General features: G+C 42.1%; 1 protein-coding gene across 4 annotated transcripts in view; it reads left to right on the forward strand.

The window, feature by feature from the left end:
• Positions 1 to 12,505, forward strand: part of CSMD3 (CUB and Sushi multiple domains 3) — a 584,176-nt gene that overhangs the window by 553,066 nt on the left and 18,605 nt on the right. For all 4 annotated transcript variants that reach the window (XM_081918582.1, XM_081918583.1, XM_081918584.1 and 1 more), the window contains 3 exons: positions 4,386 to 4,497; positions 5,474 to 5,653; positions 10,457 to 10,522. In XM_081918582.1, the coding sequence (XP_081774708.1) occupies positions 4,386 to 4,497; positions 5,474 to 5,653; positions 10,457 to 10,522 (358 nt within the window). The remainder of the gene's footprint in view (positions 1 to 4,385; positions 4,498 to 5,473; positions 5,654 to 10,456; positions 10,523 to 12,505) is intronic.

Below are 12,505 nucleotides of genomic sequence, written 5' to 3' on the forward strand. Positions count from 1 at the left end.
AAACAAAACTCTGGGATGAGGGGGTGAGGATGACTCCACATGTCTGAACAGTTTTTGCATCTGATATTTGTTTCTGTAGCTGTCCATTGTCACCAATGTGGATACTAATAAAACTGCTGATATGCATGCAGATGTATGCCTCTTTAGCCCTACTTTGAATCTCATCTGAGGCATGTAAATGAACCTGTAACATAACATGAACAATAATTCTGTACATTTAGTGTCTGTGCCAACCTGCCCAGCACTTTGTTGTACTGTTGATATTTTCTGAACAGCTGAACAGATTGTACAAATGCAAAATATATTTTGGGTGTCAGATTTTACCAACTTCATCTGCGAGCTTCCAAAACAAATTGCTTCCATGAAATGAACTGTGGGCTTGAAATATTTGTGTAAAGGTACTGCTGGTAACATAGGAAATTGTTTATAGCGCTCTGACGACAAGCTATTACAGGACAACACGGCACTGAGCTGAAATAACTTGGATTTATTTGGATAAATCTGTCACGTATGCAATACTTTTAAGCTCAATTCTTTCCCCCCCAATTTATTTTTTGTGTGTGTCTGTACGTGTGTGTAAATTCAGCAACTTCCTTTTTATTAAACCTGAAAGGATCCAAGGCACAATCTGAATTTAGAAAGAAAAATAGATCCATTACGCTAGTGGTAGCCTTCTATTAGTTTTTGGGTCAGTTTTATGAATATCAGTATGAAACTCAGCATGGAGATAAGGAGCAACTTAGAAAGTCATTCTTTCCTGTGAATTTAATGCTTATGAAATGTAGGAAAGTGATAGCACAGGAAGATGAGTTTGTTTAGCAACAGAAAAGTGCAGTGTTAGATACAAAACAGAAATGAAAGGGTTTCCCCATTTCTTTTACTTTATTTTGTTTTGTTCTGTGGCTTCTACTTTTCCTGTATTCTTCTCCTTCCTATTTCCTGTCTGACAATAGCCCTCTTCAGTTTAGACATTCAGTCTGAACTCACAAAGGGCGATCAGGGAAGCACCAGGCATCCTTTGTGGGGTGGAATAACAAAATGACAATTTAATTTACTTAATATATGTAATAAATATTGTAAATTATGTAAAGTTATGCTATTTTGCCACAGCCAATGAAATGAAAACCACAGTTTTTAGTGGAAGGTGAACTGCAGCAGACTGTAAACAGTGCTGCAATGCCTTCTTATGTATATACTTACAAGTATATATAAAATGAATTCCAGAGGTGAAGCATGCAGTTTGCTGCAGCTTTCAGTTTGTTTAGTGTATTTGCATCTTCCCCTTCCAAGTGTAACCAATGACCACGTATGCTTTGATAAAATACCTGGAATATTAAGACATTTATACATAACGTCAGTCCAAGATTGTGTGTTTTGTGGTATTATATCAGTTATAACTTCAGTAATGTGGGGAAAGGGGAAAGTCACAAATGAGATAAAGTGTGTGTGTGTTTGTGTGTGTGTGTTTTAATAGGTGGTTTTTCATCACCCTGTTTTAACTGGAGATACCAGGAATTGAAGCTGAAAGCTTCAGCATGTAGAACATGTACTCTACTGCTGAGCTACAGCTCCTGTAAAATTATTGAACATGGGCACCTTAACATTAAATTTTTCCCAGCCCTAATTGAAGTCACAATGATTGGAACCTGAAACCTTTTGCATACAAAGCATTTGTTTCACCAATGAGCAAAAAAAGAGGAAAAATCTGATGTCTAGTTTTAATAAAACAGATGCTTAACTTGCCTTTAGCAATCAGATTTGATCAGATTTAAAAACATAAAACTAAAAAATTAAGAGCAAGCAAGGGATGAAATTTTAATCTACCCCACACCTGCCTCAGTACTGATGAAAATCCTTCACTCTGTAGCTGCTCATAGCCCCAGAAGGAAAACACCCATTGTCACCAAGGGGAATGTTCCACTTGGAGCTATTGGAGGCTGTGAGTGGGTGAGTGCCATTTTTTTTTCAGGCCCATGAGGAGCAAAGAAAATATTCAATTCCCTTCTATTAATTTAACCCCCCAAAAAACCATTGTATGATTGTGAAGACAATTAGCACCCCATCTGGTATAGCTCTTAGAGTCTTATTGGGTGACTGGGTGGCATGCAATTGGGCAATTAACTTCTGCTGGATGACTCTCTGGCAGAATGGGGGCAGGTGGGGTCTTCAGGAATGAAGAATTCTGATGTCATGCCAGTGGGTTTTGCAGTGTTCTAGGAGTCCTGTCACAAGGGCTCACTTGCTTCCTCTCTTCCAAGGTAGAACATGCTGATAGGCATTTGTTTACCTCTTTAATAGTCAACAATTGTCACCACATTAATTATTTTTAAAATCTGGAGATGTGGAGTCCAGATCTTGGAGCTGTTATGTACTGAGTTGAATAGGATCCAAACTGCAGCAGTCTGATTGGTCCTAGAACAATAGGATTCAGAATGCAGCAGTCTGATTGGTCCTAGAACAATGCAGCAGTATGATTGGTCAGCAGGAGCCACCCAATCCAGCTCCAGATAGAAGTGAATCCACAACCTGATTGGCCTACAAGAGAATTCCGGAATGCAGCCCATTGTGTAAATAATGTATATAAAGCAGATACTTTGAGGGGACATTCATTCCCTCCTCACCACTATGAGCTGAATAAAGAGCATGAAATCCACTCTCGATTCTGAGTATATTTCAGAGCAGTGGGTAACAGACCTTCCAGCACCTTCTATGTGAGCAGGCAGCTTGAGGCTTGTGCGAAAAAACCAGTTGCAACTATAGTTAATGATCAACTAGAGGCTTCTACGTCAAGTTACAGAAGCAGAATGAATCAGAAACTGCATTAAAAATAAAGCAAGCAATAAAGTCTAACAAATCTTACAAGGTAGAAGGCTTTGTTGTTGTTGTTGTTTAGTCGTTTAGTCGTATCCGACTCTTCGTTACCCCATAGATCAGAGCACGCCAGGCACTCCTGTCTTCCACTGCCTCCTGCAGTTTGGTCAAACTCATGTTGATAGCTTCGAGAACACTATCCAACCATCTCGTCCTCTGTCGTCCCCTTCTCCTTGTGCCCTCAACCTTTCCCAACATCAGGGTCTTTTCCAGGGAGTCTTCTCTTCTCATCAGAACTCCCCGGAAGCCTGAAAAAAACAAGCAGTGATGGGGATTATGCTTTTATGTTGTGTGTCAGGAACACATTGAAAGATGGTTGTGGGGCAACAATCCAGTCAAAAGAGACACTGGAGGTGTGTGATGTCAGCACATAGGCTGAATCCCAAGGAGATGGGGGATTAGCTCTTGATATTTCTAGGAACTGGGGCAAGAGAGGTGTACATAGTGGGACTCCTTTTGGGTTCCTGTGAAATGGGTTTATCAAAAAGGGGAAAACAATATTGTGTGTATTCAAGCGGTCACAGAGACTATGGGCATTCTTCAGCTTGTCCTCCTAAAAGAGAAAGAGAATTGGAACTGGTTTTTATGGTTTTGTTTTTGTTTTTTTTACAAGTCCTTTTACTGCCCCGAGAGAAAAGAGAATATGAAACCTATGCTAGGCTATTGTTGAAATGCTGGTATTTGAAATGACCGTAAACTTATTTGCAATTAGCTGAGCAAATTGAAGTCTGATTGGCTACATGGTGTGTTTATTCTGAAAAGAAACAATGCCATGTGAATATTGCAATATGAATATTGGAAAATTAACAACAGCTTCGCATTCATTGTGGTGCCCTTTTGTGTGCTTAGGAGCTCCTGTGCCCCAAACATACCCTTACTCCCTTTTCTGCATTATGCCTAGCCATGTGGTTATTCTAGAACCAGCTTAGAGAAAAGGTATAATTTGAGACATTTCAGAAGATTGTTAATTCATGCTATCACTGAAACACTCATGTTGCAGCCTGATTGTCTGAAGCTTTCATAACGGTTATTCATCGCTTTTAATTTTCTAGTATCTGTTGTGTTCAAGGGCAATAATGCTTCCATATGATAAACCTATCCGCAGTTGAATGAGTTTTAATTAACAGGTCATTCGAAGCCACTGTTGTCCCTGGCAGCAGAAGGAACTAAGAATTGTTTGTTGGGTGCGGCCAGGAAATAAAATGTTTTTCATAGTGCTACTTAAGTGCTTGCAACAAATAGCAATAATGGTTCCAATAATTATTCAATGAGCTTGGCTTTTCAGATGCTAATAGCCAAGAATTGTTGACTGTATAGACTTTGTCTGTCATCTTATTGCAATATCCCCATTGTTCATAGATCCCTTCAAGCAGCAGGTAGCAAAAAACTCCCACAGTTACATCTGAAAAGAAATAGGTATTATTAAAATCAGAGCTGGGGAAGGCGTAGAGATATTTTGTGTCATATTCACCATTTAATTTAGTCTTGACCAAATCAATATAATGTTTTCATAGGTGGGGAATGTCGTACAGTTTCACTGCAGAAAAGGCTACCTTATTCAAGGCTCTACAACACGCACCTGTCTTCCTGATCTTACCTGGAGTGGTATTCAGCCAGAATGCATACGTAAGTCCATAAGACACATCTTCTTGTGGCATTCAGTGTGTTTTAGTGGATTGTTTTAAGTTGTTATGTTGGATGCCATCCTGGTAATTTCTAGTTTAAATGTGGTGCATGGAATAAATGGATTGATTGATTTTATATATTGCCTTGCCTCCAAAAGAAACCCGAGGTGGCAAAAAACAAGTAATAAACATATTTAAAAAGAATACAAGGGCAGACCTCTGGTCCTTGATCTCAGTGGGTGTTTTGCTAGTGACTTTTGCTGGGTCATTATCTGCATCAAGGTTTGTTTTCCACAATATCCTAATGATATAGCACTGATGTAAACAATTTAAATATCATGAATCAGGCTATTTCAAAATAATGTGAAGCACATCCAGACCTGTGTGCCTTTGCTAATTATATGGGGGCACGAGGCAGGAAGGTTCAACCCCCTTTCCCTTTTGTGTCAACCACCTTCGCTTCTGTTTTTAGAAAGCTACAGGAGTGGGCACAATTTGGTTTACATTAGAGGGTCTTAGGATGGAGTTTGTGGCTTTTGTTAAGGGTCCTCTTGCCTCTTCGTGTATAATTCAAGCACTGATCATATCTGCCTTTCAATGCCATGGTTTATTTCTGTTAGTTTACATTGTCATATTTATTCTTTTACCTTCCTCTCCAAAAGGAGCCCAGGGCAGCTTAAAACATTAAAAAAAACAACCCTGCAGAAAATATATATCTTAATACTTAGAAAATCCATAGTCTTTATTTTATTCTTTAAGCATCAGCTAATATCCACAGTGTAAACAGCTTAGCATAGTTCTTACCCCTCCCCCCCAAAGCCTTGAGGAATGAGTGTGTTTTGACATTTTGTCGAAAAATAGCCAGTGTGGGGGACATCTAATTTTGTCTGGGAGGGAGATCCATACATGGGGAACTATGATTTAAATTTTGTCTTGTGTTTTGTCACATATGTGATGAGTTATGGCTTCCTTTTTAGCTCACAACTGCAAACAGCCAGAATCGCCAGCTCACACGAATGTTGCAGGGATGGATCTTCCCTCACTTGGTTATACCCTGATATACAACTGCCAACCAGGGTTCTTTCTAGCAGGAGGTTCGGAACACAGAGTCTGCAGATCTGATGGCACTTGGACAGGGAAAGTGCCTGTATGCGAAGGTAATTTCTTGCATCTCCTGTTTAGTTATTAAGGGCAGAACTGGATAGGATGGGAGACAGAAGACTGCCCTCACTCTCAGTCTCTCTTTATAGTCTCTCCCCCCCCCCCTTATAATTTGATATTCCATGCCACGTATCTTCTCATCCCAACCAATCTGTGGTGTGAGAAAGGGGTCAGAGGATGCACACAGTGATTATGTCACATTACACATGGACCCACTTTAGATAATCATTTTAACTGGGGTAGCCAGTTTGATGACATCCATGTGTTATTTGACTAGAGGTCTCATCAGCCAGCTATTGTAGTTCAGCAATGTCTGGAAGATACCACACCGGCTACCCCGGTCAGCAGCAGCAGGGTGGGGCGAGAGTGGGGTGCACTGCGGGGCCCCCGGAGTCTGCCTGCCTCCTCCCACTCAGCCACCCTATAGCTGAGGGGGAGGAGGCAGCGGGTGGACCCTTTGGGCAGCATGGAGCCTGTGTGCGCCCAAGTCACTGTGTCTTTTCCAGGAGAGATGCGTGGCTCGGGTGCGCTGCAGGCCCCGCAGTGAGTACCGCCCGGCATTTTGTCACCCCCCCAGTGGTGACACCCGGGGCAACCTGCACCCACCACATACCCCTTCCTCCGCCCCTGCGCCTGTTTACCTGGCCACCATGGTTTAGGTATGTGTGTATGTGATTACATTTGTCTGTTAAGAGTTTATGATTGTATGGTGCAGTGTGTAATGTTAAGTTCAGAAAAAGCAACTGACCCTAGTGATAATTGTGGATGAGATGAGGTTTAAACCTTCGGTTCCAGGTTTAGCATTCTATACAAAACACTGGCTTATTGTAAATTCTCTCCCAAACCCCCCCCCCACACACAGAGGGTTCAAGATTTTGTCCAGCATTATTTTCTAGGTGTACAGAAGTTCATCTAAAAGTGTCATATCCTTTAAGAACAGAGAGATGAAGAGTAGGTAGATAAGCTGTTGGCATCTTTCTTTAAATACTCTTTTCCCTTTACATCTCTGCTGCTTCTCCACCCAGTTTCATTATTTTCTTGCGGGGGGCGGGGAGAATAAAGTTTCATGTTTGTAAAATAAGTTAACTGGAGTGCAAATAGTATGAAAGACCAGGCTGGTGTCATTTAGTTCAGTAGTGCAAGTCATTCCACAGGACAGCCTGCTTCAAAAAGGGTGTTCTGGCACAAACTTGTGGAGCCTTTTTGATCTTATTGATACATGCAGAAAACCTGAAGGAGCCTATTTCAAATGGGAAGGTCATTAGGAGAAAAAGCAGGATGTTCCCTTGTCCTCTGTTGTTGCTGATGAAAATAGTCTTCACAAAAATGACTGCACTGGTGACTTTAAAGGAATAAAGAATTGTGTGGCTTTCATCTGTCTCGTAGCGATTCAAGTTACAGAAGACATCACAGGAATAAGGACACATGTGGCAGCTGCAAAGTTGGTCTGCCTTTATCACCCAAACTTCTCTTTCCTTTCATAGATCCTTTGCAATTTTTGTGCAACCCTGACCTATAAGGAATGCGTGACTTTGGCTTGAGAAGATAAAACTGGTGTCATTTTCCAAACCCTTTTAAGAATATAGATTAGTGCTTAGGACCTTTTAAAATGCTTGGCAGCCCCACAAGATTTCCTGCAAGGTGCATGGGGATGACAATGGGTTTGTGACAAGGTTCCATTGACTTAGGAAACTCCCCTCCCCTCAGACAGACAGACAGACTATACGTTGATTTTTCATTTGTTGGCTTATCTGATTCTTATTTAGGTAAGTAGCTGTGTTGGTCTGACACAGTCGAGATTATATATATATATATATATATATATATATGCAGGTTTTGGTGTCCTCGGGTGTCTTCCCGTGTAAAAGTTGGGGTGTCTGCTGGAAGGTTTCCTCCCCGTAGAGGTGAGATATTTGCTTTCGTAGATTTTCACGGGTACAGGAATGCAGGTTTTGGTGTCCTCGGGTGTCTTCCCGTGTAAAAGTTGGGGTGTTTTACACGGGAAGACACCCGAGGACACCAAAACCTGCATTCCTGTACCCGTGAAAATCTACGAAAGCATATATATATATATATATATATGCAGGTTTTGGTGTCCTCGGGTGTCTTCCCGTGTAAAAGTTGGGGTGTCTAGGCGACGTTTCGACGAGGTCTCACTCGTCATCTTCAGGCTGGTGCTTTCGGCTTCTTGTTACTGGAACAGAGCAGGATCTCAGTGTTTGAGTTCCTATAAATACTGTTGAGTAGCCAAACCATGGTGGCACCTCCGGATGCTGCACCCCCCTGCAATCCCTACACAGATCTGGCTGACACAAGCCACAAAACCACAGCTCGCCCCTATACACGAAGCCAAGCCAGAGCACAACTAAGTGCAGTACAGCCATCTTCTCAGAAAAACTCTTCACAAAGTTCAAGAGGTCAAGACACAAAGACTTTAGCAACTAATCCACACCTAATGACCCACCTAAGTGGTACTCAGGATATCACTCAAGAAATCACTCAGGATATCCCTCAAGTAATTAAGGAACAAAAGAAGAAAAGGCACACTAGCCTGGGAACTTCCTCTCTGCCCAGAACATTGGAGGCTATACACCACACCCCCTCAACAGTATTTAGAGGAACTCAAACACTGAGATCCTGCTCTGTTCCAGTAACAAGAAGCCGAAAGCACCAGCCTGAAGATGACGAGTGAGACCTCGTCGAAACGTCGCCTAGACACCCCAACTTTTACACGGGAAGACACCCGAGGACACCAAAACCTGCATTCCTGTACCCGTGAAAATCTACGAAAGCAAATATATATATATATATTGTCCAGCAGCACCTCAGAGACCAACTAAGTTTGTTTTTGGTATAAGCTTTTGTGTGCATGTATCTGAAGAAGTGTGCATGCACACGAAAGCTTATACCAAAAACAAACTTAGTTGGTCTGTAAGGTGCTACTGGACAATTTTTTTATTTTGTATATATATATTGACTGATTCTTATTTGTTGGCTCTCTGATTCTTGAAATTTTACTTAATTTTGTTCACTGAACTCGTCTTAGAATGCATGAGGCGGTTATCAGTTATGTACATGGAGGCCCTACACACTGGCCCAACAAGTGGATCATGTGGTGTCCAGAGTAGCCCTCCATATTCTTTCAAAACACACACACACACACACACAGAGAGAGAGAGAGAGAGAGAGAACTTTCAAATAAATTAGTGTTGAAAGTATTTCCTTTTTTAAAAAACAATATCCACAAGTGCACTAATCTCAAGTGCCTGGTAGCTAGACTTTATGGCTTCTTACACATCAATTAAGGTTCAGAGGAGGAAAATTTTCCCCTTTTGGGTTCTTCATATCAGGAAGCGTGAAGAGCTAGGGAGGCTGCAGGGAGCTGGAGAAATGATTAATGGAAAGGAAAGCACACTCACTGCCCATAACCAGCACACTATGATAAGGTCAGCTGAACTCCACACCATCCAAAATCTTGAAGTAATTCTAAAGTACCTTGCAAATGAAGCAGAAGAGCAAATGCCTCTTCCACAGGGGGTAAAAAAATCTTTGAGAAATCTGGGGCATTGGCTTCAGCAGATCACTAACTAAAATAGGGGTTCTTTTGTGGGGGACTATATAAATGGATGGGACATGGGTGGCGCTGTGGGTAAAACCTCAGCGCCTAGGACTTGCCAATCGCATGGTCGGCGGTTCGAATCCCCGCGGCGGGGTGCACTCCCGTCGTTCGGTCCCAGCGCCTGCCCACCTAGCTGTTTGAAAGCACCCCTAAGTGCAAGTAGATAAATAGGGACCGCTTACCAGCGGGAAGGTAAACGGCGTTCCGTGTGCTGCGCTGGCTCACCAGAGGCAGCTTGTCACGCTGGTCACGTGACCCGGAAGTGTCTGCGGACAGCGCTGGCTCCCGGCCTCTAGAGTGAGATGAGCACACAACCCTAGAGTCTGGCAAGACTGGCCCGTATGGGCAGGGGTACCTTTACCTTTACCTTTACCTTTACCTTTATATATATGGATGCATTGTAGGAATCGGCGCCTCTGAGTGCATACATGCAGCTGCTGCAATTTAAGTAAGTGCATCTACCCTTATTTTAAAGTCATGTGAATCACAGAAACGGCCCCCCATTTCATCATGCAATTGATTCTTCCACAAATCCCCAATGGCAGCCCCATGAATTTCTGCAGGCAAATGTGTAGGTACTGCCAGACAATGTTCATCAAGCTGTAACATCCAGTAACTTACTGGGATTTGATCCCGCACAAGGCCAGAGCTGCAGCCAAAGCTTCAACCAGCTGTAAAGCACTATCAGTGCACGGCACTCCTGCAAAAGGAGCTGTGTAAAATGCAATGCTGAGACAAGGTAGGAGGCCTCCAAAAGAGTTTTCAGCAACTTCATAACAATGCAATTCATATTTAGGGAAAGAAATGATGTTAAAATACTGTGTTGCTTTTGTAAAGCACATACAGCCTACACTATATTTGGACTGAAATCTATGGAAGTAATCTTGATTCATAGAACCCCTGGGAATTGTGATAGAACTATCGAGTGAACTAAAACAAGACAGTCTGCATCTGTGTTGCAAGATGATGTCAGTTGAATTGAGCTCCCACCAGATTTGTCTTTCGGATTTATGTTGGTTTCCAATATAGATACGTGAGAAATGTCTCGCCTCTTTGCTTATTTGCAATTTAATGACAATGGTATTTCATCTTTGATATATTTGTGTCTATTTCTACATTTAATGTATCACAACCAGCATAGATGTAATAATAACTTGTTTTGTATTACTTATATCAACAGCTGGTTCAAAAATATTGGTGAAAGACCCTAGGCCAGCTTTGGGGACACCAAGTCCTAAATTAAATGGTGAGTAACTTACTTTATTCATTTATTTATTTATAAAAATCCTTACTGACTAGGCAGTTCAGAAACAGAACAGAAAAGATTTGCACAACATATTAGCATTGCAGCCTACGAGGATGTTAGCTTGCTGTTGATATTTCATTGCCGAATAAGCACGAGACAAAAACATGAGATATTTTGTCAGAAAGGAATGATGCAGTGTCGGAATAATTCTGTTTTTGCTCTTCACATAAATGGCAGCCTCCCAGTTTAATAGGATGTGTTCAGCTACCATTCATCTATCTTTTCCAAGATGTGGTGCTGCATGGGTTGCAAAGTCATTTCTCAGCTGCCTCAAAACAACAGTGCTCTAATAAAAATCATTTTAAAAAACAACAACAAAACAACAGTGCTCTTCAGAACTATATACATAAGTTCTGTTGATAGCAGAACTCGTACTACTTTCAAACTATTCCATTGATAAATCAGCAGCTGAATTTGTCCATAGTATGTATCAATATCGCACTGCCGCAGTCTGTAGATTAAGGAGAGGGAAGACAGTATTTTGGAAGAATCAGGCTTAGTGTCTCCTCCCGCCTCCCCCCCCCCCCCCGCTTCAATCCATTCAAATATTACTGCATTAAACCTAAATTCAGATAAAAAGTCTCCTTGTTTCTTCCTTTTGGGAAAACAGCCTCATTATCCACTGTTGTCAAATGTGATCCTGCAATACATGTTTGCAAACTTTAGTAGTGTTGAAGGCAATTAAGTTAAGGAATAAAATCCACTCCTCTATTCCAGGGTTTTTCCATATGTGCATTTTTGCAAATTTCGAGGATATGATGTATGCTTTCTCGATATAGTAAAAAAAAAACACATAAGGAAAATATATATAGCATATGGATTATAAAGACAATTTTTGAAGCTTTATTGAACTACTGTTACAAAGCTTTCAGTAAAACAAAACATTAGAAGAAGAAATCAGTGCATGGCAGTTTCTGCAAACCCCCTTCTAGCCCAGCCGTGTCCTTACCTGCCCAACACCTGATGTCATGTATGATGCCAGATGAAGAGCAGGCCGCCATGGGTTTGGCCAAAATGGTACTGCAGGCCAAATGTGAAGATGCAACAGGCCTAATTAGGCCCATATGCCAGAAGGGCCCAGGAGCCATGGGCCCAGGAGCAGTGAGTCCACCAGCGGCAGGGGCCCAGATATGAGAGAGGCAGTAAAACACAGGACAAACATACTGACTTTTGATTAGAGGCCTCCTGAGAACTGGGTTTACTTGAAATGAGAGTCCTGAATCCAACGGCAAAACCTACCCAGAGGTAGTGGGAGGCTAATTGGCTAGGGTATAGTTGGTGGAGATGTTATAGGGCCCCTAACCTATAGGGGTTGAGGAACACAATGAGTTATTTGTAGGGATGGAGGTATTGGCATCCTTACATGGGGAGCTCTAGGAGCCTTGAATGTCTTGTTGCATGAGGTGCAAGGATGAGGCCTGAGGCAGTGCTCACACTCGTGTGTCTCTGCACTGTCCTCTGGCATGATCCCTGGTTGCATTCCCAGCACACCCTATGACAAGGATTGCATTTGGGTGACTGAGCATTTAGGAGTGGTATATTACAGGGCTATAAGTAGCCTAGCGGTGGGCTGAGCCAAGCCACAAGGAAAGTTGAGCTGTCTTTCCCCACTGCTGCTACAGAGATCAGAGTCTGAGGGTTGCTTCTCACATTGCCTGATCCAGAAAGGTGAATCCATGCCTTTCATGCAAATCACATAATGAAGGACAAATAAGCCTTAACAAGGGGAAATTGCTGCCCAAAGAGCAGCAGATCAGGGCAGGGGACAGTGCCTGCAACACGCCCCCAGGTCCTATCAGAGGTAGTGAGGTTGGACCATCAATTTTACATCAAAATATGTAACCATTCATTGTTACCCTAGACTCAATTACATTATAAGATGTGTCTACACAATGAATAGTGCATCTGTATCTCATTCTCCCT

Source organism: Podarcis melisellensis, assembly GCF_964234715.1.
Source record: "Podarcis melisellensis genome assembly, chromosome: 7".
Classification (NCBI taxonomy): domain Eukaryota; kingdom Metazoa; phylum Chordata; class Lepidosauria; order Squamata; family Lacertidae; genus Podarcis; species Podarcis melisellensis.